At 40.6% G+C, this 27,059-nt stretch overlaps 2 protein-coding genes across 6 annotated transcripts in view; one reads left to right on the forward strand and one right to left on the reverse strand.

Annotated features, from left to right (window-relative positions):
- Positions 1–19,641, reverse strand: part of RAI14 (retinoic acid induced 14) — a 56,685-nt gene extending 37,044 nt beyond the window's left edge. Inside the window, exons 1-3 of one of the 4 annotated variants that reach the window (XM_078862165.1) lie at positions 19,580–19,641; positions 18,674–18,759; positions 2,165–2,295 (exon numbers count right to left, since the gene is read on the reverse strand). In XM_078862165.1, coding sequence (XP_078718291.1) covers positions 2,165–2,295; positions 18,674–18,709 — 167 coding nt within the window. In that variant the 5' untranslated portion in view covers positions 18,710–18,759; positions 19,580–19,641. The other 3 variants (XM_078862163.1, XM_078862166.1, XM_078862164.1) reach the window with 3 other exon arrangements.
- Positions 19,642–19,833: 192 nt separating this feature from the next.
- On the forward strand, positions 19,834–26,244 carry LOC144935475 (NAD-dependent protein deacylase sirtuin-6-like). Of its 2 annotated transcripts, XM_078862168.1 has the most exons (8): positions 19,834–20,033; positions 21,254–21,381; positions 22,522–22,704; positions 24,006–24,065; positions 24,270–24,365; positions 24,476–24,556; positions 24,767–24,890; positions 25,273–26,244. In XM_078862168.1, exons 1-8 carry the CDS (start codon positions 19,968–19,970, stop codon positions 25,579–25,581), a joined length of 1,047 nt encoding a protein of 348 aa, XP_078718294.1. In that variant the 5' UTR covers positions 19,834–19,967; the 3' UTR covers positions 25,582–26,244. The 2 variants fall into 2 exon arrangements, with proteins under 2 accessions (XP_078718294.1, XP_078718295.1); XM_078862169.1 differs by lacking the exon at positions 22,522–22,704.
- Positions 26,245–27,059: the final 815 nt, after the last annotated feature.

Consider the following 27,059-nt stretch of genomic DNA (forward strand, 5'->3'; position numbering starts at 1 on the left):
TAAAAGAATACCAAGATTGCAGGCCAAATAATAAGGCAATCGATCCACATTCACGGTGTTTGCACTGCCTCGACCTTAAACATATTTGGAGGAATGTGAACACATTCGGAGGAATGTGTTCACTGTTGCGCGCTTCCCCGAGAGCACAGAGGTTGTGTATTTGGCAGAAAAATGACAAGCATATTGGGGGCATCGGTGCAGTAAGAGGCCACCTCGCTCATTCCGAGCTTGAAATGGCAAGGGAGTGGCGGTTACTGGCTTGTCATCTCTCGCCGAGACCGACAACCAGACCGTGGATTGGTTGAGTCAAGAATCCCTGGAGCCGAGCAAGTGGTTACTTCTGGTGGTAACCAGGAGGTTCGTGATTCCCCAGATTAAATGGTTCGCATCCAAAAAAATGCAAAAGTTACCGCCAGCACGGAGCTGTGGTCACGGACGTGATGTCCGATTGTTGGACGGGGGGACTAGGTTACTCCTTCCACCCATTCCTACTCATTCCAAAGTCGTTGAAGAAGATTACTCGGGATGGAATTCAGGCCTTCTTAATCGCCCCAGTTGAAAGTTGTTTTGTCTCTAATTAATTAGAACAAGACAAGCATCTACAACATAGATCTTATATAAATCCAAGGTTGATCTAAGCTTTTTATGTCTACAAAGTTAAAGCACAGCGAGTTAACATTCTCTTGTGACATTTTAAAGTACCTTCAAATGACTTTGAACTTTAGAGCGTGTTTGTATTTGAGAGATAATTGTGTATCGTGCACTCTCTGTGGAACAGGAAGCCAAGAGCAATCCATCCATCCTGCGTACTGCTACAAACCGCATGGGCTGTGTAAATGCTTCGTGTCTATGTATTTGTACTGTTTTATTAGCTGTCAGCATGGGCCTTTAAAACAAATTAAATCAGTTCAGTGTCACAGACGTTTCCTCACTCCAGTTGGGCCAAACAACCATATGAATGTTTATTTGTTGGAATTATAATTAATATTACGTCTCTTAAACCAACTAGCATAATTTTAGATTTTCTATGTTGTAATAGTTAATTGGTTAACCATAGCTATGCAGTGATTGTGTATACTAGAATTTAAGATGTGGGTTACTTGAGCACTGACAGCAGTTCATAATAGCATACTCTTGCTAATCTCACTACTTTTGTTTTCCTTCAGACACTTTTTATAGTCCATTAATTTCCAACAGAAGTTAAATAAAGGAATCATATATTTCGATTTAAAGCTTTCGTGACTGCAGGGATTCATCTTCTTGGTTCTTTCGGTAAAGTCACGTAGAAGGGAAGTAATAAAATAATAAAAATAAAACATAATAAAACAATTCTCAGTGAGAATTGTTTTATTATGTTTTATTTTTATTATTTTATTACTTCCCTTCTACGTGACTTTACCGAAAGAACCAAGAAGATGAATCATATATTATAACACTTGGACCGGTGATGAGCTCGTGGTGATCTAGTCACTGGTTGACCTCGATTAAAATGCAAATAGAATCTGTGACTTTGTGCAATGTAATGCAGAAGCTAGGAAGTGACATCGTCACAACGTGTTCTCTAGAATAGGAGGACAGCATCATTAAAAAGTAAGAGATCATGAATAGCTGCGACCAGCTTATGTTATGGCTCCTCATAGATCAGGAAAGATTCACTAAAGCACTAGTTCTCAACTTGCAGACCGAGGACCGATGGTGTGTGTGGAACTTTATAAGATTTTATATTTTTCACAAAGCACTATATCTTTTACTGTGCGGTCCTACTCGACATCTGTGAAAAAGAGCTTCATAGAGATGTTGATAAAGGTTATGATTCTGGATCCAAAAAGGTTGGGAATCACTTGCACTAAAGGAACCATCTGGTTTTTGTATTATCTCAAATACACTGGACCATACTTATCCATTTGAATATTCACAAGTGGGGAAATAAGGAGTTTCTTTACTGTGAATGCGGCGAAGTGCAATCCATCACTCGCATCACCAAAAATTAATAAAAACACATGATTACAGCAGGCATAAATGGAATCCATCAGGTGACCCCAGGTGGCATCGAATTGCTTTCCAAACTCAACATCCAGTTATAAACTTGATCTTAAATTCCATATGGAAGACCGAGGGAGGGATGGCTCAGTTAATCGTGGGAGTGCTACATTGAATAACTCACGCAGTCCTCCCCTCTGCATCAGGCCTGGTGGCAGAGATGCCCTTTTTGCTGAGTAGCAGGGCAACCTTCTCAGCATCTCCTTGCTCCACAGCTTGAAGTAGACGATCGCCATACTTGCTCCACTCGCTTGTCTTTAAAGGGTGAGATTTGCAATGGTTAGTGTGCACATCAGATTTATCATACGCACAGCATTACCCCCTAAATGGCGTGATAATTTGCGCCAGCATAATTAAAGTGGGTGTTTACACACGTGGTCGATGAACAGATTTGTCCATTTTGTGGGTCATAGTGACCTATAATACAAGTGAAAAATGAAAGCACAATTTTTTAATGCACCAAGTAGCTCTTTTGAATGTTGCCTGTGAATGGCAGACATTCATTACTTGAGTGTGTCACAATAATGAGAATTCCACAGAAAATTAAGAACTGCAAATTTGTACAGTACACTAAACAGATTTAACATTTGTATTCAATTTCTACGTTGATATAATTAGTATAACAAAATAGGGGCCATGAATAGCCATTTATGCTTTTATTGAGGGCAATTAAAATTCTTCAAGTAGTTTTATCCTTTTCCCAAGGCTTAATAACAACTCTCAATTGTGCTAAACTGCAGCACATAAATACGCAGCAAACCACTATGATGTGCATCTTAAAAGTCAGTCAAATTATCGAGGAAGTTGACTGTGGCTCAAGTGCTTCACATGAACGAAGTATACACGTTAACATAACAACAACCGCCATTCGCCACTAAGTGGCGGTGACGTCACTACGACGCTTGTGCCAGGCTATGTGCACGTTGAGGCCACGTGAAGCGTCAAACGCCCACTGGCAGGCGGTCACGGGGCAGAACCAGGTGCCACGGATCGACTGACTGAGATGACTGGCTGATGCACCACCTGTGCCCCCTACTGTGCAAACTTGCTGTGCTTTAACCACCCGGCGCTCCGCTCGTTGTTGTGAGCGACGCTCCTCCCCCCTCCATTGTTGTTGCAGGGCGACTGCCTCCAACTGCCCAGTAGCGTCCTTCACGAGCCTCCTCCACAGAGGCCGATCTTGACACCAATGGTACCAGTCATCGGCAAGTCCACTCAGCTCCACATCTTCCTGTACCACATCACTCCATCTCTTCTCTAGCCCCCTCGATCTGGCCGAACAAAAGCTGTTTAGGAATGCGGTGGCTGGATTTGCGGCCTACATGACCCTGCCAACGCAGCCTTGCCTGCCAGAGGAGCTCACCGATGGGACTTTGTCCAGATCTTTCAAGGATATGTGAGTTCCTCACACAATTCAGCCTGGTTAAACCCAGGATGGATCGTAGGCAGGCCAGCCTAAATATTTCTAAACAGCTAAGATGTTCCATTAGGGGGGGTCCACGTTTTGCAAGCATAGAGAAGGGAGGGAATGACTGTGGCCGAGAAGACCTGAATCTTCCTCCGGAGCGACAGACCAGGCAGCTTCCACACCGCGTTACGCAACCGATGAAAAGATAATGCAGCTCGACTGATTCGGAGTGAGACCTCTGCTGTCAAACCGGAGCCGGTCATGAGCATACTGCCCAGGTATGGGAAACTCTCCACTCTCTCCACAACTGCCAATTGAGAGTTGTGGGGTGGAGTTTCGATAGTACAAAATACCCAGGCAGGTGCTTAGTTTTGGTGGGGCTGATGGTAAGTCCCCACCTCTTAGTGGCAAGCTCCATGTTCAGCAGCAGTGCCTCCAACTCCTCCTCTGAGTGAGCAGCAATTACCAGATCATCGGCATACATAACATGGTTGAGCAATAGGGAGCCATCCCTTGACCTCACACGGGCATCGATCAGCCTCCCATTGTATCTGTACCAGATGGAAATTCCTCCCGTAAATTTTAAAAAAGGCTGTTATCCCCTATTCATATTCCCAACAGAATGTTGTGTATTAATTTTAAGGTGTATTTATCAAATGTATTTTCAACATGTACAAAAAACCTCTACAAACGCCCAGCTACAGGCACGCTGCAAAATACAGATGCTGCTTCTGGACAAAGATACAAGGACATATGGAAGCAATATATTAAATTAGGTTGGCACTCACATCATCGTGTATGCGTGTAGTAATATATCCATATAGGCTTAAAATCCCAAACCTTTTGTGGTACTGTGTAGCTAAAGCATTATGTATATCAAATTGGGGCAACCACCCACATACAGCATAAATGTATTTTATATGTCATGCAATGTTCTCACATAAAGGACACCCTGTGATTTTGGAACAAATGGCCATGCTGTATGTTTGAAAGTAAGTTGACCAGAGTGACACAGGCTTGCTCTCTCTCTGTTTCTCCCCAAACTCCGAGTGTGCCAATAATCAGCATCAACTCCTTTCACATACAGCTTACAACTGTGAGGCAAACATTGTACACATTGTGGCTGATTTAAATATCCAAAAGTAGGAAAACATTAAGAAAGACTACTGGCGGCACATGCCCGTAATTGGGGCAGTGGTCGCTACACACACGTCTGTAATCCAGCACTGTGGAGGTGAGGGTTTCTGGATAACACAGATGTTGTGAAACTCCCTTCCCGTGGACATCGAGGTGCTAAACCCTGGCTCGCCAGAGAGCAGTATAGCAAGTTAATTAATCCCCATCTGTTTCCACCTGTATGGCGAGGGAGTGTTGCCCCCTTGCGGGCATGGGTTTTATCCGGGTGCTCTGGTTTCCTCCCAAATGTATACAAACATATTAATTAGCTGAAAATATCTAAGCATAAAACCCAACGCAGGACTCTCCTGAAAAAGCACCCTACAAGTCAGTGTGGTTCTCCTGGATAATTAAGTAAGTTCGTAAGTTAATCCAATGCTTTCAAGGCACAAATTGATGGATCAGCTATACTCGTGAGTTTTCGAACATGTTTGTGTGTTCAACACCCTCGTGTGCATAGTGATAACACTCTGGGCACTCTGGTTTCCTACCAGGAGCAAAACACTCCTTCAAAGGAACCGGACAAACATCCAAATACAGGACCCTCCTAAAAGAGCCTTCACAATCAGTGAGGCTCTTCAGGATAACGTCCCAATTTCTGTCATTCCTCTGGTAGTTAATGACACTCTAAGAAGATGAATATTGATTGATACAACTTATGTCAAATATTTTGTAAGCATTTTATCTTTTTTTCAACTGAACCTCGTGATATACAGTACTACAAAGGAAACAGCATTAATACAAACTGATGACCATTGCTTTGAAAATAGTAGCGATGGCATTTAGTACATCCAAATGTTCCTTGGATTGATGTGATCCAGACGTGTTGTGTCCCATTATTTACAATGATTCACGAATGAGGCTCACATAAATTCCCCTATCTCATTAATTTGGGCAGCGTGGTAGTGCATGCATGTAATCTAGCACTTGGAGAAGATGGCGGATCGCAAGTAAAAATATGTGCAGCTCCCAATCCAGCTGTGCCTCAAGGCAGCCAGGAAACAGCTGTACAGCGTCAGATTCTTGAATCTGTCTGTGTGTAGCTTTGAGTGTCACCCCTCCTATGTTTGTGTGAGTTTTATTTGGGTACTCCAGTTTTCTCCCACATGCCACTCGTTCATAGAAACGGACAAACATCCCAATACAGAACCTTGAGGCCCATGGAGATATTAAACTGGACATAATTGATGTTGTCACATCGATTGCATTACAACTGTATTCATCTAAAACTAAAAGCTGCATTTACATTATCTAAGTAAATGGTGTCTTATTCTTGTAAATGCTTGTATCTGCTGCTGAGATATAATTAAAGCAGGCATGTAAGCTCCCTGGTGCATTATGTTGTAACTAATACAAACAGCTGGAAATGACCCCAACACAATGGCAGGAAATGGGTGGCTCAATGCTCAGAGCAGATTGATCTCCACAGGGGCTATCACAAGCCCCATGGGCTCCAGGGGTTGGAACATTACAGGTGTAGAGGTGTAATTGTGTATGGGCGCGGATGGCTAACAAACACAAGGGGCGTGGTTAGGGCCGTACACAGAGGAGGTGCTCACACCGACGTCCGCACCTGCATCCCCCACGGGCCCCTCCCGGGGGCCGAGTACTATAAAAGGTGGTGAGCCGGAGTGCCCGAGGTCGGAGTATCAGCTTTAACCAGCGAAGACCGAAGACCAGCTAGCATAGGCCCCGGAGCACCGCTGGCTCGCTGTCCTTGTCAGGGCCGACCAGGGCAAGCCGGTGGCGTGGCCCCGAGAGCCCAGACTCAGGGTGCCGGGATCCCAGCTTGACCAGGGCTGGGATAGGTAGCCTCCCTTAGCTCCGTAGTGGAGGACTCGGGCTTAGGTTAGCGGGGTTAGATGTCGTGTCTCCCTGTTAGTTGAGTAAAGGGGACGTTAACCCCTTAAGTACTGTGTGTACACAAGTTGGTGTCAATAAATAAGTGTGCCTCCGATCCCGTCGTCAAGCCTCCTGAATACTACTACACAGGTAATGGCTCTGTTCTCCAATGAATTGGGTATTTGTATCCTCATTCCACACTTATCGTTGTATAATACATGTTTATAGTTGAGAATTTCAATTAAGACACATTCGATTATACAATAAATAACCTTTACTAGCCACAGACTTAATATGTATGATAAAGCGCTGTGTTTATACATGTTGTTGAACATACAATTAAAAATTAATCTTACATGAACGTTAAAAATGTATTTTATACTTGTGTAATGTAGCTCTCACAGACACCGTCTTGTTCAGTTATATGTATATTTATTGTGAATGAAGTCCACCGACTCACTGATAACTTCACGGGTAACCACGAGTGGCTATATACACCTGGGTAACTTCTGTGACTACACTACGCTCACTGCGTAGTTGGCTGGCTACACAGGAGTGGACGCGTAGTCGTCACGAAGGCAATATAACTCTAGCCTTTCAAGACTACAATGTGCCCAATCCAAGATGATGAAGACGACCCGCTCCAAGATGACAACGGCGACGACAGCTCCTTGGTTCCCCCACAACAGCAGCCCAGAGCCCTGTTCCACGCCGGCTTTTATCCCCCTAACGACCCGGCCACGCCCCTTTTCCCCAAACACTCTCTCACAGCACCTGACCCTGTCTGTCTCTGTCCCAATTACTATTTATGACCATTTATGTCCCGTGCTTATCCTCACGCGACCCTGTCATCGCATCAATCATGATTAACGACCACTTAGGTCCCATATTACCCTTACGTGACCCTGTCTGTTCCCATCACGTTAATTAGTAACCACGGCCACGGAGCCGTACTGTCCTTACATACCCCCCGTACTGTCCTTACACTTGTAACAATAATATCTCGATAAAGAAGTGTAAAATATTATTTTAAAGAATAACATTTTTAATGTAAAATAATGAACATGGATTTCCATTTTGCAAAGTTTTAATAGAATAAGTCTGAAGATTGTTTGGCAATTGAACCAAATACACATGTATTGTACTACAAATGCAAGTGCATTGTGTCTAATTTCACCAAAAAATGTATGTTGGGCTGCAGTTGCAGCTGAGCACTGCTGTTCATATGAAACACCCATAATAAAGCGCCTTTCGTTAATTGAAAATAAACCAATTGCATGACAACCAATTGTGTTCAATAACTTTCTGACAAAAACTCCAATTTAAACGAATGACCTTCAACCTAAAGAACATAACCGTCATGAATAAAAAAAAATGTATTTAAAAAATCTTACTATGGTTATTAAAATGCACAGGAAACAAAGGTGATGATCCACGATAAATGCTGCACAGGAAGGCAAATCATTGCATTTTGGGTTGTGCCTGCATCAGTAACTGCACATTCAAGCCCCAAAACGTGGTTTTCACCAATAGGTCATGACTTAAAGTCAGCAGGGAGAGAGAACATTTCATGAAAGAAAATTAATCATGGAATAAATATCGATGATACCTATAATTTCCATGATTTACTGTATGTTCAGATCTTTTTTTGGTGGCTCAGTGTGCAAGGCTTTGCTCTACAGTACGTATTTGTATCATTATAAAAAAAAATGCAACTTTACAATACAAAATTTGTATATTCTAAAGCACATAGTTGCTTCACTAGCCAGCATTTATCAGTGCAGTGATATATGTTGAAGCAGCTTCTATGGATAATATTACGTCGGGAGGTCTTCATCCAGCAGAGTGCCAAGGGGTTTTAAAATATTCACACTTATCATGGAGTTTGCTAATTACATTTTCGTGAGTTTTCACATCACAAAATCCACTACGAAATGGATGGTGGATTCGCAAAGTAATTATTTTTTTAAATGTACAAATGTACAACATAGACGCATGAAAATCTACTGAATATATCAATCCAATATAACACTGCCGTTTACAAATATCACCTCCTATAGACACGTGTGGCATTGCGGGGGGTGGGGGGGGGGTATGTCGAGTATGTGTATTCCAATAGTAGAATTTATAACCTCGGTGTTACCCTAAATCACTCAAGATGTAGCAAATGTGTTCATTGAGCAATACATATGTGTGGGGGTCAAACATTTGTTTAAAGTAATGCAATGCTGTAAAAGGGAACATTAATTTACTCTGTATTACCTAATTTTCAATTAATGAACTGCATATTAAAGCATCACATTATGGGCTTTAATTCCGATTATTAGAATTGGGTAAAATTTTCAAATAGCATAACACCAATGTTTATAATTTTGCAAAAAACTAAAAGATGATATAAACTGTAAAATGACAGTACAAATGTTTTCAATTAAGTACGTAATTTTCAAGACCAATGCATGGCAAGAACAACCAAATTTTAATTCAGAAAAAGTGTGTACAAATTAAACCCCAGATGCATAATGGGAAACAGATGATATAGCACAGCTGCCCATTAGTGACAGTCGTAAAACACAGCAGCTGCAAAATAAATCAGTGTAGTCTGTCAAATGTATACTCCGTCCAAACAAACACTGGATTCTGTTAGTCATTAACCTCCCGCACTGCAGACACAAGCACATTCTTTTGTGGACAGCGAGTTAGACACGATCGTGATTGATGCGCATGCCACAAGAATGGTTGTACACGAAACAGCAATCAATCCAGAGGCGTAATGGGGTGTAAGGAGGAATGGAGATGTCGCAATTGTTGTGCAGAAAGCACGTTATTTAAACATTCTTAATTTATCTTTGGTGCCCATTATCTTTTGTTTATTCAAGAAAGCCTCACTCAGTCTTAAGACTATCCTTAAGGAGCGTCCTCCATTTGGAAACATGTTTTCCAACTCAATTACATGTAGTTAGAATGCTCTTCCTTCCGATTTTAGGATTCCACTGGAGCTATCTATGCACTTTAAATCTAGATTGTAAACGAATTTCTTTAAAACTGCCTTTCTTGTTTAGTTTGCTGTTTTGCACGGTTGGCTATGTACGGTGCGAAAGAACATACATTAAATTAGTATTTGGCATATGGGAGGCAATCAGAGAGTACCTAGAGAAGATCTACACTAAAAAGGTGATACAATTAAATGTACTTGCTGTAAAACAGTAATATCTTCCCGGTCACATTGCAGCCTAGTGGCTTTATCAGTTTCACAAATGTGTGAAATCCACAAAACCTCTCTCCTCCAATATGTTGGAAAGGAGGGGTGTACACCACCAGCAACCACGGCTTACATCACATCATGAGCAGACCCATTCGTAAACTAACAAATGTCCACAGACCTACATACAGTATAAACAAAACATACTGTGTTTGAAATGTTAGTATACCTCCATATTACTTTTCACAGCGAGACGGTAGTTTTTTTAATATGAGAAAGTAATTGCAAACACCCTCCAAATGTACTTCCAATCAAAAACAAATACATACATATTTCCACTCACATAAAACAAAATTATGGCACGTAAAAAATGGCATCTATGTTAGCACACTATGTAATGTGTCTTCAACACAAATTTATGTAAAGCAATACATCCATGAAATATTGTAGTTTACATAATTAATAAATAACTTTACAAATTTCTCTGGAATTTGTATGCTATTTATGCAAACACTCTTATCTTGAGGATATTGTTGCATTATGCAGCTGCATTTTGCTTTAATTGGGCAAACAGATTAAGAAATAAAAGATACACACAGTGCATGTTCAAAATATTCATATCGTTCCGTGTGACACTTAAAAGCAACTCAATTGACGCTGTAGGTGTACCTTTTTATTTATTAAACTAAATGATATTTGGTTTAACACGTAGTTCTTTCGCGACCAATATTATTCATAATAAACGTTTTTGGGTTAGATCGCGTTATTTATAAATGTGTCGTAACCCTCCACCACCCGACACGACCAATCAGTAAAAAAAAAGTGTCACGTTGACAAAAGACAAATAGTTCACTACTTTAGCCCACCGGTGTGTTGAAGAGTGAATCCACAACATTTACAATTTTTGAGTACGACGTTTCGCTGGTAATTACATCCAGCATCATCGGGAAATTTGCCACAATGGTGAAGCCCTCACTTGCTCCCGGTCTTAAATAGAGTAGCAGGATGATGTCATCATTTAACTCATTCAGGTGCAGTGATTTGAGGTGGAGGTGGGGGGTATTGTAATTATATAATAGATTAGTAATCAGTGAATTATTATTAGTAATAAGTTGTAGATTAGTAATTAGTTGTAATGTGTTATTGTAATATATGCTACGTTAGTAATCAGTTAATTAGTATGTGTTTCCCCTCACTGCACCTGAACGAGTTAAATGATGACACATTTATAAATAACGTGATCTAACTCAAAAACGTTTATCATGAATAAATGATATTTGGTCTACATCTTCAAGGCTTGCGATTGGAGCATGCATATTAATGTTAGCTGGGCAATTCTATCCGATATAATATTGAGTTCTAAAACTCTATTTGATTCCCAGATGGACGAAGAATCCCATTTCTTCAAAATGACTATCAAATTGTGTATATATGTTGAACTTCTTTTTCGCACCATACATAGCCAACCATGCTAATCGGAGATGCAGGAGGACAATTAAACTAAACACAAAAAACAGTTCTACTCTCCCACTTTATGACAGAAAAGGTCACTAATTTTCAATTGATTGGAGTTCTCCCCTTTAATCCTCACCTCACTGTGTCCAACTATGTGCAAAATTATTTATCTTAATGCTGTCTCCAGTTCAACAAATTTTGCTTCGTCAGATAGAGTCCGTGTGGTTTATAAAGCAATGGTCAGGTAAGGAAATATGTTTATTGCACCTCTGATTAGCGCGGGTGGCTAAGTACGGCACAAAATAAGTTCACCATATATGTCGCGTTGGTACCCAGTGATTCTTCACATCTCTCATTCTGCCAATTACATATTTAGGGAAATCAGAGTTCCCAGGTGACTGAGAGCCAGTTGGATAAACTACCATTGGGGAAAAATGTGACCACATATTAAAGCATATCCACTGTGGAAATAAAGCAATGGTTCCAGTTGATGTTTATGCTCTTGATAGATTGTTTCTTTATGAGATCATGAAGGATGGCAATGTGGAGAGGCCTTCATCCAGCAGTGTGTAACTCATGGCTGATGATGATGCATCGTTTAAACTCATAACAATTCTTGGGTATTCTGTTAAAACCTAAGAATCCTACTCATGAAGAACGTTTGTACGACACCTGGATTGAAGCCAAAGATAACTTTAACTTGGGTAAATTTCTAACTTTCTAAAGTTTTTCACTTTAACTAATACTCCATAAACAACCAAAGTGAAATACCAAAATGAGCAGATCCATTTTTCCCTTCTGGCAAAGCATGTGATCAACTTTGAATAGCCAGGAATGTAAATTACACATTAGGGATGAAGCTTGCTTTTTTAAGTGATCTGTGATAGATATTCTATGATAATTTTGCCAAGAACAGTGTGCGGCGAAAGAGAAAAAACCTGCTAACTTTACATGGCGGGGAGCTTATAAAATATCCATGAGATGGACGGCTCTCAAAAATGAATAACCATGTAAATTCTACATAAACGTGTATTACTCATTTATGAGGATTAAAAGTGTAATACATTGCAGGTTTAATAAATGCCCTGTTGACATTTCAAACCACATATTAATATGGTACGGGAAATTTTATATAGCTCAAAATTAAATAACATTTTTACAGATTCCCAAAATTAAGATAGACAAATCATTAATGAATGGCACTTAAAGACACTAAAATGCTTGCCTTTTAGGAAATTTGGATTATAATTTTATTTTCATACTAGAATGAATTTCAGAGATACTCCTGGGCAATTGTTCAATATATGTTCCATTGTTATTATTTATTGAGCCTCATTGAGTCTCATGACTGTTTTCCAGCTGACTGTAGGTGGGGGGGGGGGGTGCTAGTCTGGCGGTGGCGGCACACTCCTGTAATCCAGCACTGTGGAGGTGGAAGTAGGGGTTGGTGGATCACACAAATGTGTGAAACCTCCTTCCCGTGGGCATTGAGTTGCCATACCCTGGCTTGCTAGAAGGCGGTATACGAAACATGGACTCCCACCTATTCCACCTGTATGAGAGAAGAGTGTTGACCTCTCGCACATATGGACTTTCTCCGGGTGCTCAATTTTCCTCCCACATGTAAACACTCGTTATTTGGTTGATGGCACTTTAATATATAGAGAGCATGGGCGTAATTTGGTGCTAGCTCACTGTGGTGTGGCTGCCTCTCCCACTTGTCTGTGATTCTTAGTGTCTCCGAGTCATTCTCTCTCTTTGAGAGTGAGCAAATACTGTGCACGTGACAAGTTTTAATTATTATAAATTATCACATATATTCCAATTGTTTTTTTGCGGGTAATTTTTCAAATTTGGAAAATGTGGACAATGACGCCAGCACGCAATGGCCAACTCTTATGAATGACGTCATGGGATCTTTAACGTCCTGTAATGCAGGTGGCGTGTGTTTGATTTGTTAACGCACCAGCAGCATTAATTAAGAGTGGCCACTGTATTCGAACCGTGTACCTCTGCAACAAGCGGTGAACGCGCTACTTGCTAGGCAATGCCCTAAGTTGTTCATGACAGCGAGTCACTATTTGCCCAGGTGGTATGAACTTCAATCTAGGTATAAACATACATCCTATTTCTCAGGGAAAAGCAGTGTAAAAAAATCAGAAACCCATAGATAATTGTATTCCTGAGGTTTGTCTCCCAAACGTCCAAGCAGATAATATAATTACCCTCCTCAAATGTTTTTTTGGGTTATACCTCACTAGAATTATATCATCACTTGTACAAAATAATTGCAGCAGTGTGAATCGTACAACCATGCAGCTTACCTACCTACGTCTGGAAACGTGTGGGTGTATTTGCGTATTTCCTCAAAATTGTACTCAAATTAAGTTTCAAGCAGCTTGTTATTAGTTGGAAGTAATATGCCGTATTAGTCATTCCTTCGAGGCAACTGATCATTGGATTCCTGCTGTTATGTTCATGTTTTTGTCCATAAACATTGTGTTCTTGTGTGTGAACAAAGTGGGCCACGAAAATGTTTTTCATAAAAAAATTTTTATAATGGAAGATGAGGTAATAGTTGTGCTATTTTCTGTACTTTTGAGGCATAAGCAATTAGGAAATAACACTTACTAACAAGGAACAAAAAAATTATAAATTTGTTACACAGCGTTATTATTAATGGAGTGGATTATTAACTTTGCTTTTGTGTCCTGGTCACAAAAGCAAAGTATGTGGGGAATAATAGCCATTTTCTGTACTTTTGAGGCATAAGCAATTGGAAAATAATAGTTTCTACCCAAGAACAAAAACATTTTTTTGTTACAGTGTTACGGATGAGGGGTGGCGGGGTGTCCATTTGGAGGACGTCACCTGCTCATGAATATTAATGAGGGGGGATGGTCGATGTTGAGTGACGTCACGAGCGTTAAGGACATTCCTGGGTGATTATATTACAAATATGTGTATATATTAGCTGTGTGTACACAGCTACATATCGAACTGGTTGGAGCAGTGGCACAGTGATTAGCACATTGTCGCCTGGATTTGATTCCCGGATATGGTTAACATCTGTGCAGTGTAATATCTGCACTAATCCAGGGCTTCACCAAATGGCACTGAAAAGCGTGGTGAATTATGGCCAAACAAACTCCATTCTCATGTATTAGGTTACATATCCAGCTGGGTGGAGTATGCTATTTGCAATCGGAAGGGTGCGAGTGTAATACAAATCGGAGGTAACTCATTAAAAAAAAATCTATTTTGTGAGGAAGTCAACATTTGTTGACGTATGGAAAGACACACTCCCACCAAAGGAATGTGGAATGACCATTACTTTCTCAGGGCTGTGAATAGAAGATGCATGCCACCTCATGCTCAGCTGAGCAAAAACTAAATTGTCAGTGATTTCTACACTTTTATTAACCAGTTTGTAGAAACGTATATGCGCAAATACAAACTGGCCTCAAAAATGCCAAGGGCTGCAAGTGACCTTCATCACTGCATCGCATTTTTTCTCATGAGGGTCATTGGAAATGCATTGCATTTTCATGTATTGTGCATGCATGACCATTTAAACTCATATATAAATTAAAGCTCTGTAGATTTCCGGCTTTAGAAAAATTCCTGAAATTCAGTCACTGTACAAGCTACAAGTAGAAGTGTTCACGGCTATATGGCTGTACCAATTGTAAAAAAAAAGCTATGGAACCGAGTTAAGAAGATAGTGGGATGGGTTTTCTTGAAGGATATGTAATCATCCTGTCTCTCATTCAACTGTGACCTATTATAAACTGCACACTAGAAGCCGACCGAAACTGAATTTCTGGTTTCGAAACCGAAGCCGAAACCGAAAGTTTAACTACACTTTCGGCCAAAACCGAAAGTTTAACTACACTTTCGACTGAGACCGAAACAGAAAGGCATATAACCGAAGTTACCGAACACAAGATTTATGAAATGTCATTATGCAATGCTCCTTTAATTAAAAATACATCTATAACTAATCATTCAGATCTTTAGGTGTTACTTACTTAGTAATTATATCCAAACAAACGAATGTTGTAGTTAAGAAACAACAGTTTTTCCCGCATTCAGCCAGACAGGCTGCCGTCTGTTGACCGGTCATATACACATTAGCAGACCATGGTTGCGGCTGTAACCTCGCTCCAAAGCTACTGCTGCTGACGTGTGTTTGCAGCCTATCGCATAGGATTGCCTAGCACCGACTGACCGACCGATAGGCAGTGATAGACGTAGCACGAGCATTATATTCTAAAAATAGATCTTCGGTTTACAAATGACGATCGAAAGTCAATATCAGTTTCGGCCGAAACTGAAACCAAACCGAAAGTAAAAAATTTACTTTCGGCCAAAACCGAAAGTATGCCAAAAGTAAAAAATTTACTTTCAGCCGAAACCGAAAGTATGCCGAAAAAGGCTATTTGCCAACTTTTTGCGACGAAACCGAATTTCGGTCGGCCTCTACTGCACACCACGATGGAAAACAAAGCTGCTGCGTTTCAAAACCAACAAAATAACTGATGCAATGTTTGAAATTAAACTATACTATTTCAATTTTACCAGATAAAGCCCACTCAGCTATTAACAATTTTTTAGAGGCGACCTGGCCACAAATGATAGCTCAACGAAGTGGCGTATCACGTGGAAATGTATAGCAGGCAAATAATCTATGAAAAGATGTCTTCAAACTGACCACCGAATGTATTTACAAGAAAACAAAATATGATCTCACAGTTACAATTATTGAAAGACATTTGATGTGGAATATTCTGTCTGTGAATATGTTTTGTGCTTCGTGAAAGAGTAAGAGTCCAGTGCATTTTATGTGTGTGTAGCATTACAATTACTGTATTATAATTCCAATAAATTGCACTTCAATAATCATTAGGTCTAATAAGTGTTGTAGCCAACAAGTCATGCATTCAAAATTGTTAGGGATTAAGTAGTGCTTAGCAGTAAAATTCCAACTATCTGAAGTTCTCTTTCATTAAAAATATTCAGGCTTGAATAGCTCCCCTGTGTTTGGCAGAGCCATTCTAGGGAATAAAGAGGAATGTTGCACAATCAATAGAAATGGGAGAGATTGATACCAGAGAAGAAAAAACAGGCTGGTCTTTATTCTTGCCTGAGAATGGCAGAGAGGAGGCATGGGTAAAATGCAAATTTGAACCTAAGGGAATAATTAACCCCCAGAGAGCAAGCCATTTGCTATTTGGCTCCAAACACCCACTCACATTCCCTTTGGCTGCTCCACACTGGGAATAATAAACAGGGTTCTTTTTATTCAACTGAAAATGTCAAGGAATTGCTAAAATAAGATTATTATTTTTAAATATGACTGCTTCTTGTAACTTATTTCTCACATTTATTAAGGATTTTCCTCTTCAGGTAATGTTAAATAATATCAGTGAATGTTGGATTTTTATCATTATTATGCACCGTTTTGTTCGGAATTACATTGCTACTCAATAGGAATATCTGAAACCAAATGGCAGATAAAATATACGCTAGAAAACCGAGAGAACGTTACATCTAGATGAAAGGATGAACTCCAAATGTATCATGAAAGATGCTGGAAATTACAGCTCACTCCAAGCGGTGTGCTTACATGCAATGCTGTTGCAGACAGACGTGCCCACTATGTGATCTTTGACATCAACAGATGTGACCATGTAAATAAATATAAATTCCAGGAACTTCAAAACCTCATCTGGAGTGCTAAGGTAACTTGAAGGATTTTTTCCAGTAAACCTAAGCGTCACACACAGCATGCTAATGTCAGAGCTTTGAGCTGGTTAATAGATAACTGACCAGCTAACTGCAGATTCGCAATGCATGTATGCACATACCTTTAAAATACCTTTAAAATGGAGCTAAATTACTGAACATTCAGCTAATCTCAATAGCCAACTACAATAGTATTGAGATTGGAAATGCAATCAGTGAGTATGATAGTACTAAGTGTAAAATTAAAATAAGCACATTTAAGAAATAACGCATTGAAAACCCAAAAAATGTGAAGATTATAAAAATGACGTATTAAGCGTTAACCTGCAGCCACATCAAACATTGCACGAGTTATCCGTATTTATCATGCATTTTTATGATACTATCTTGGGAGGTCTTCAGGCATGAAGTGCAATCACAGATGCAATGCTTGTCAAGCTGGTGTAACCTTGGAAAATGATAGGACCTGTAATGCAGGGAAAGAGCAAAACTGGTTTCACAGGCAGCTCACGATGTTGTCTCTAAATTATGCTTTTGCCCCTCACTGAACTATTTGCTTTCATCCCTGGAGAAATAATTAAGTGTATTTAACCAATTCTTAATGAGGATAAACAAGCTTTGTTTATAAACTTAAGATGATGAATACACGCATGGTATTATCCCAGTACTTTTCTACCAACCACTGCTTGGTAAACAAACCCGAAACGGGTTTTGTTTGCCTGAGTTTTATTTCATGTTCCAAAGAATGAGTTGCCAAAGGAAAAAAAATGTTTCATCAACTATATTAATTTTTTTAATGCACTGAAACTAATCAGAACTGCGCATTATTCGCAATAACTTTTCAAGGTCAACCTAACAACAACACCAGACTATCTCCACAATCCAGACTTTCAGGAAACTCCAAGTCGGTCGACATTGGCACTGCTAAAGTCCCTGCAGACTGAACTCCACCCCGCCTGCGGATGTAAAGAGCCAGCCCCTTGCCCGTGTCTGCCTGTCTGCCTCATCAGGAAGCAGTTAAGAGGGTGGAGGAATGCACGCACTCATTTGCCAGGGGTCCCATCACGACATCCGGCGTAACAATTACGTCTGTTTAACGCTGCCACTGAAAGCAATGACAAGGAGTCAAGATTCACATTTATTATACTTCTCTGACGCATCTTCAACCATCATAATCCATCCCTGTCACTTGCTTTCCTAATACGTCTTCGTTTACGAATGCGTATATAAGTTCCCATGTGGATATTGCAAGATGTTAGATGATATACTGCTTTGTGATACATTTATACTGGCATCATGTTCTGTTTCCGGCGAACCACTTGATGCATATCAAGAATATTTAGCAGACAAGATGAGGTCAAGCAATACCGACTGCGCCAGAAGTCAACAACCCTATAGGTGATCCTGTGCTGTTGTTGATGTATCTTCATTAATATTGTACAGACCTGCAGCAAATAATCTCCTGTGCAGGTGCTGGGAGGTGGCGGCAGCATGAGGAGGAGGCAATCATCCAGCATTGAACTGAACATGGATGATGATGATCTATATTTGAAGTTTTCGTGACTGCAGGGATCCATACTCTTCAGTTCTTTCGGTAAAGTCACGTAGGTATAGAATATGATGATCATCATATGTAGAGTAACATCAATTCTTTCATACACACAGATATGGCCCTTGCTCACGAATGCCCTTAATTCATTGTACAATACACGTTCAATTGCAATCAAAATACGTTAAAATGCTGATCACAATATCGCCGCAATGCTCATTCAAAAGGTGTGTTGTTTTTTTATGTTAATACTCACATCGCTTTTCTTAAACTTTGCTTTCCAGCTTTTCATTGTTGAGTCCGATGGTGTTGTCCACTTGCTTCAACGGATTTTCCCCCCACCTTAAATAGAAAAACAAAATAAAAATCACTGATAAGAAAATAAAAAGTGAAAGAAAAACCATGACAAATATAACAATAGGCGGTCATATTTCCTTAAATCACATCAAATGTATTATAATACACATGCACACAGAATTAAAAAAATATCCTCCAGAGGGGCTCTGTATAGCTCCCTTTAGTCGCTGTCCTTCTCGTGCAGTAATAAAAACTTGAATGTCAAAATTAAATTCGCTATCCGAATAACATTTTAAGTATAATACAGTATCGGAATGCAATACCTTTAATACCAAACATGTTAAAAAAAATTATGGCAATCATATATAACCACTATATTTAAATGCAGTGAATGCCACGATCGAGCGAAATATAATGTCGGTACTTGTACAATAAAAAAAAAGTGACAAGAAAAATGCCCCCGTTTTTAAATCAAATAACAGCAAGAAGCTGCGCTTAATTTATGAATACCTGCAAACTCTGGCTCAGTAAAACAAAACAAAAACCCTCATTCTCACTGCGAGGTAAGAGACGTGCAAACTCTAAAAGAAGTTACACGTGGGGGTCGTGTTTAAACGCCACATAACGGGCCCCCCCACCCCACACAATCATTGGGTTCGTCCACGCAACTAACCCCTCAGCTGCCTTCAGATTCCACTCCACGCGTTACAATTAAATCCTCACAATTCACCCTCCCGCTATACTGCGCGCTCGCTTTATACCAACCAAACACGCCAGGTTACCTTTAAAAAAATTAAACCGCACACGTAAAATAGCATGCAAACTTTCAGAGCGAGGAACTAAACAAATGCTCGGTATAAGATACTTTGAATCGATGATGCTGCCAAGCAAAAAAGTTGGTTCGCTCCTTTCGCAAACGCGTCGCGCCACTCCGCAAACCGCTTTGTCCGCTGCGGGACCCCGTAGCCCCTGAGCTGGGTGGGGGGAGGGCATGAAGGGGGGTGGGGGGGGGGTAGCAATGATGTCATACGTTTAGCACAGCGATTTGACGTCATGTAGTTGGGCCCGTCTTGCGTTGAGTGGGCGATGTCGTCATGCTATGACGTAACGCGGCGGGAAGGGGCGGGTCAGAGTGCAAGGGTCAAGCGTAGTCGGCGTGGGTTACAGCGAGCGCGCTACCGCTATTGTTACTATTGTTGCTTTTGTTATTATTGCTAAGTTTAGTATATTCGTGATTTTTTTGCAGCCTTATCATGTCCATCAACTACGCGGCCGGCCTCTCGGATTACCCGCATAAGGGGAAATGCGGCCAAGCCGAGGTTTGTGTGGGGTGTGCGTGTTTGTGAGTTCCGCCATAGTTGCGTACAGGCGCTGCGTGATTGCTGTACACTGCACTGCTACCGTTATCGAACATACGTGATGCATCACGACTGGCTTTTTTCATCGTCTAGCGTTATCCATAAGCTGCCACGTGTCCACTGCAGTGTTATCGAAGTCCGATAATATACATAATACGGCCACTGCAGTGATACGTAACAATATTGCAATTTTAACACCACTCGTGGGAGCATCATGCATAAGTAAATAGGACTACTTTTAGAAAGGAATACTATCTATAATCTAGCTCCGTTCTGTGTCTGCACATGTGCAAATGTGTGAATTTAACAACTTGGCGCCGGACGTAGCCAACCGTGCTAATTGGAAGTGCGGAAATATGTGATTAGTGTTTAGTCCATGGACCTCTTGGGTTTTCCAGACCGATATTCAGCTGCATGTGTTTAAGCCAGAAAACTACACCGGCTTTTGACCGGCAGGACCTCATCAGCAGCGCCAGGCTTGTTAAATGAATGGTGCAGGGCATGTGTATAGTATAAAGTAGTACCATGGATAATGTTAAACTATTTTATGGTCCAGCACTAACAGTGCTGCTTCACCATAGCTTTCAACTCGCTATCCAACTCCAAAACGCTACTTGTACTCCACTCTATCATAACCCAGCAATATCTTTGCCCAACGTACAGTCTATTATTTATAACCTGCACCTCTCTCTCTACCCCGAACCATACTCTACCCAATCATCAGTCTTTTAAAATCATATCTCAATACTAACCATATTCTACTTACAGTCAACCCATACACCAAAGCTAATCTTAAAACTGTACACGTTCGTAAATAAATAATCCGTAACACCGTCACTCGTCCCAATTAAACTACCTTTAACCCAACACAATTCCTCCTCGACCACAGCACCATCTCTTATCAACTTTACCCTTAATCTACTCAGTACCAACATCTGAACATTTCACCATATGCTGTAGTTGTACTTGCTGAATTCCCTTTCACCGTACCCAGCTTGTTCCTGTACATTTGCACCGGTATTGTCTGTGCTTTTTTTCCTCTGGTCTCACGTGAAAATTTGATGTATATCCCATGATGTAAATAAAGAATATATCAACGAACAGCTGCTTTAAATACATGTTTTCATAATATTGATTGATATATAACCCCACCGTTACCATTCACCACTTTGAACTTGCAGAAGATAGATCCACCGGAGGAGGTGGATCGCAAAGTGCTCGAGCTCGCGGATTTAGTCCGTGCCTCCAAATACATGGTGATACATACAGGCGCTGGAGTCAGCACAGCAGCCGGGATTCCAGACTTCAGGTTGGCACCAGCTGCACTTTGCACAGCCCTGAAATGATGCCTGTACACAACGAAAGAGGAGATGTATCTGTCGTACATCACTAGGACATTTTCCATTAATCAATACAGGAAAGCATGCCTGTAACACTTTTGAAATTTAGTGCAAATGTGTAGCGCTGTGATAAAGTTTAGGATAAAAAACATGCTTAACGCCACATCAGCTGGACTTCGTGGGTCACACCTTTAATACCCGCATGTTGGAAGCAACTATTGTGGATTGTGTACTGTTGTGAGACTACAAATTTGCCGAGCTGACAGGTGGCTATCTGCATACCTTTCGAGTGATAACCCAATGCATGTGTTTTCCCAGATATTCCAGATTCCCTCCACCTGATCACTAAAAGGAATCGACCAAATATCCCACTAAGACCCTTTTGGATCAAATAATAGCAACCTGCATGTCCTTTGAATCTGACCATCTCTCCCAGCCTGCAAAACTTGTTTTAATCTTATATAGAGCCCTATCTCTCTCCACCTCTCTTGTATTCTCTGTAATATACAGTATATCACAATTTATATCGGTTTCTTGCTTTGTTTCTCTTCCGCTGTCCCCTCATCTACCTTTCCTACTGTATATTTAGTTTCACTCCTCTGTATCTTACTCGCTTCCCCCTATCTCCCTGTTTCTCTTACCCCCGCTCTGCTTTTCCCACCTCTCCCTTTTCCGTTTCAATCTCTCTTGCCTCTTCCTAATCCTCCCACTGCTCGTCACTTTTATCCCGTTTTCTTTCCATCTTGCTCTTTCCTCGCCGTTTCACACACCTCTCCTCTCCATCTCTTTATCTACCTCACCTCCCTCATCTCTCTCTCTTGCATTTGTGCAAGATATATTATCGGGGTGGAGAGTGGTTGGGGCAGAGGCTGGACGTCAGCGTCCACGAAACCGGCTCAACACTGGGATGTGGGTGACATCACGCAAACGTACACGGTGACGTCACTACCGTGTATGCAGGCCAGACAGCCAGCAAGGAATCCAGGCAGGAAGCCAGCGAACAACGTTTTCCTAATTGATACAAAAATATATTACTCTTAAATTGTCTGCATCGGATTCTGGAAATGTTTTGATACCCAAATTAATTTTGTTTTGTCTGATGATTACAGAGGCCCCAATGGAGTATGGACAATGGAGCAGAAGGGGTTAACACCGAAGTTCAATATCACTTTTGAGGATGCACGGCCCACTGCCACCCACATGGCTATGTTGGGGCTGTATAGAGAGGGCCTTCTCAAGCACCTGGTTAGCCAAAATGTCGACGGTTTGCACATCCGCTCTGGCTTTCCAAGGTCTGAAGGACATTGCTCATTCATTGCATTTAATGTGGATATGGGGTCAGTTTGTGCACACTGCAAGATAATACGAAAAACGTCTTCATTGTGAAATGTTCTGTGCAGTCTAAAGAAGAAATAATGCGTGACGATTTTTGAAATCCTGAAAAAAAATAGAAAAAGCCAATTTACTAGTTTTTTTATGTATACACACTCACATTGGTTTTTGAAGGGGTTTTAAAAATTCAAAAGTCATGCATTGCTTATCTATTTTATATACTGCTAAATAACAAAACTTATTAAGAGATTCCCTGATAAGATTTTATATAATTGGTTATTATCCGTATTGGTTCATCGACCATAGTTGATGGGTCACATTTTTTTGTTCTAGTTAATGAAAAAGCAGGCACTGCTCAGATTAATGCTTAATTGTAGACCCACATAAATACATGAAAATGTTCGTGATTTTAAACATTCAATTACCAACCTACACATCCTTTGGATGTGATCATCTGTCCGTCCCAGTCAGCCAGCAAAACATTTTATATAGAGGCCTGTCTCCACCTTTCTCTTGCCTTTGTACTGTATATCCCCATTGATGTCGATTTCTTGCTTTATTTCAGTTTCTCACTTCCGTTGTCCCCTCCCTCTATATTCCTATCGTACTTTCACTGTATTTCCCTGTTTCTTTTCCCACCTCTCACCCTTGCTCTCCTTTTTCCATCCTCTCCCTGTCCCATCTCAATCTCTTGCCTCTCCCTAATCCTCCCATTGCATGTCGCTTACCCTGCCTCTCTTTTTTTCCATTTTGCCCTCTCTGTTCCTTTCCATCTCTTCCCCCTCTAACCCCCCTGCTGTCTCCTCTCCTATTTGCGTGGGATACACCATAGGGTGGACGGAGGGTAAGGGGGAGGTGTGATGTTAGTGCGATGCACTAACCCGGCTCAACGCTGTGGGATGCGAGTGATGTTATTTGGCAGATGTGCACGGTGATGTCACTACCGAGCACTTGGCGTGCCAGCCAGCAATCCTGGAATCCGACAGGCAGCCATGAATCCAGCCATAATTTTTTTTTTCTAATATCGAATGATATGAAAAGGCATACTATTTTGCAGAGGCAACCTTTGCAAAAATTTCTGGCACTGAAATTTGTATTTATGGCCTCATGACTTTTTTGTAAGTGATTGCACTGCCTAAGATATTAAATAAGGTATAGAACACATTTTTGGCATCCATATGCTGTATTGCTTACATTTTTTTTATTGATTTCTGTTGAGTTTGATTATTGAAAGCAAAACATAAAATGTAACAATTTTCAGGGACAAGTTATCTGAACTGCATGGGAACATGTTCATTGAAGAATGTGAAAGATGTGGAAAGTAAGTAGAAATTTTAAATATAACAGCTTTTTTGCTTGGAGACACAACTTTACAAAAAATATATGTTTTACTAATTCAAAAGTCATCCTGGCCTTTTAAATATGTAAAGCTGCTTTTCAACAGGTGTGAATTCATTTGTCTAAAGCATTCGATTTGTGTTTGTGTGAATTTGTTGTAATTAACTTTGGTATTACCTCCTTCTAGGCAGTATGTTCGAGATCATATTGTGGGCACTATGGGTCTCAAGTACACTGGGAAGATTTGTGATGTTGTTAAAGCTAGGGGTCTCAGAGGATGCAGGTAACTTTTTTGCACAGATTATTCTGCATATTCTTTTTTTCTTGTATTTATGTGAACTTAGAGAGTATTGTATGTATGACTCATGTTTTTACATGTACATTGTGTTTCAGAGGAAAGCTTAAAGACACCATATTGGATTGGGAAGATTCTCTGCCTGAGCGAGACTTAACCTTGGCTGAAAAAGCTTGCAGGTGACGATAAAACTAAATTCTTAAATTCACGAAAACAGATAAGAATACTGGAAGCATTTGTTCGGACGGTTGGTGTATAACCGTGTTGCACTGTCGGAAAACATTGCAAAAATCAGTCGCGTTAAATGTGAAAGCAAACCTTTTGTCATGAATTTAGATTGCGTGTATGTTTAGCATTAAATGTTTTATCGTTTGTGCTCTTTTCATCAGAAATGCAGACTTGACGATTACACTGGGGACAACATTGCAGATTAAGCCCAGCGGTAGCCTGCCTTTGTTGACAAAGCGGAATGGAGGCAAACTCGTTATAGTGAATCTGCAGCCCACCCAGCTGGTAAGAAATATTCCTCACTCTTAAAATAATTGAAATTGCTGAAAATGTTTTTTATCAGTGTGTTTTCATGGTATAACTTTGGATACTATCCTGCTGATAATTTCTGCATAATAGCTGTGGGGTTTGTAGGCCAGTTACAACATTAGGTTATGTCGACACAATTTTCAGGATAATTTGCTTCTAAAGGACAAATGTCTGTATTGGGCTAGTTACCTGTGTAGGTGAGCTACTATAAGTGGATATTTAAAATGCATGTCTTTGCAACTGTAGTCTCACTTTCAGTGCATTGCTTGCAATTTATAAAGTGATCATAATGGTATTGTCCATTAAAAGTGAACTTCACTCAATTTCCCATGCTTCTCTCAAACTCTTGACATAACAGGATAAACAAGCCGACCTCCGCATCTATGGCTACGTGGACGATGTCGTGACAAAGCTCATGGGACACCTGGGGGTCATGGTGCCAACGTGGGATGGTCCCACCGTAGTAGAGAGCTCATTCAGCCGGCCGCACAACACTGCTACCAACACAAAAGTGGAGGCAACAGATTCAGCTGTAAATTGTAAACGAGAGCGTGTGAGCGAGACTGTGAACTTTGCTGCTAATTTTAAAAGAGAAAATCATAGTAGTGATTTTGTAGAGGCCAAAAAAAAAATTGCAAAAAAGGAAACAAATATTTCAACATCATAACATCCTTTTTTAAATGTATATGAAAGCTGAGGTTTACTGAATTTGTACAAGTGAAGTCTTTGCTGCATGTTTTTTTTCCTTTGAAAATGTCCTCAATGCAGAACTATGTTGTGATCCTGGTTTTTATCTCGAGAAAATAACACGTTCATTTGTTACCATATTTTTGCGTGGTGTTGGACGTATTAAAACACTGTAAGAATGGATGTATACCCATTTTACAGCTTTCAATAAAAAAAGATATCCAGGAATTTAAAGAGAATAAATTTAATGTATTTTAAGAAATATAAAATGTTTAACTGCAGTGTTATCAGAGACCAAAACAATACAGTATATAATGCAGTGCAATACAATATTGCTGCCATTCACTTGGCTTATCCCAACTGCCAGGTGTAATAATTATTCAGCAATGGCATAACATTCGCAATGTCCAAATAAAATAGAACACTTACAAATGACATCCACTGCAATTGTTCAATCTTCAAACTTTTACTTTTGTTCACTTCCTAAAAGGATACCCAGAGAATAGATCATGGCTGTGGCACAAGGATTGTTTTTTTTTTAATACTTGCTATTGTCCCTGTATGAGTCCTTTTATTATGGTCTTTTTGTATTTTTTTTATATGATAATTTTTTTCGTGTAAATAAATCACGACTTGGCCAGGATGTTTGTGAAGGTGGTCCTCCTTTACCGCCTTCGTGTACCTACAAGGGTTGCTTGGCCTGCCAACAAGCAAGATGGGTACAGTCTCATCTATACAGGGTACTTCAACATTTTTTCTTACATTTCTGAGAATTTGCAACAATACCACAAGAAATGTGTTTCCGGGCTCTGGAGACCACCTGGAGAAGATTCCAGGCATGTGTTCACAGTGATGGTGAACAAGTGGAGACTGACTTTTTGAAACGAGTAACATTTGTTATCTTGTTACAGTGTATTCATTCTTTTTTCCATTAAAAACGATAGTCCCATATAAATGTGAAACACATTTTAAGCACCCTGTATATTCTGTCAGTTCTGCATTATGTCTGCGCTTTATAAAACCATAGCCATGCTTGTGTGTGAATGTGAGACGTTGAGGAGCGTTCCATCAACCCTATTTTCCCTTCATAAATGTAGTGACATCGGGGATGTCACTGTATGGTGCTGGCCCAGAACGGCGGTGTCATTCGATGTTCCTACATCGTGGACAGCACCGTGTGGGTGGCTGTGTGTAATACCAGCCCTAGCGGGGCTTGTTGAGCACTGGGATAGTGTGGGCACCACGCACAGCGTGTGGTTGGGGCTCCCACAAGGGGGAGTGGGAGAGTGTCAGCACAGGGGCAGGGTTGCCCAGGGCCATGGCACTGGTTGACCCCGTAGACACGTGATCCGGAGTGTCCACACAGGGGGCCCCAGGTGGGGGGGGCTCGTGGGTGATCACCTGTCCAGGGAGAGCTCTTGCGAAGGATCAAGAGGGAACGAGAATGCTCGAGAAGGT

Source organism: Lampetra fluviatilis, chromosome 13 (genome assembly GCF_964198595.1).
Source record: "Lampetra fluviatilis chromosome 13, kcLamFluv1.1, whole genome shotgun sequence".
NCBI lineage: Eukaryota > Metazoa > Chordata > Hyperoartia > Petromyzontiformes > Petromyzontidae > Lampetra > Lampetra fluviatilis.

Bases quoted from the DNA above. Each gene is read 5' to 3' on its own strand.
- LOC144935475 (XM_078862168.1), top strand. From the start codon at position 19,968: ATGTCCATCAACTACGCGGCCGGCCTCTCGGATTACCCGCATAAGGGG. The intron at 20,034-21,253 runs GTTTGTGTGGGG...TTGAACTTGCAG, and splicing joins GGAAATGCGGCCAAGCCGAG to AAGATAGATCCACCGGAGGA. The intron at 24,557-24,766 runs GTGACGATAAAA...TCTTTTCATCAG, and splicing joins TTGGCTGAAAAAGCTTGCAG to AAATGCAGACTTGACGATTA.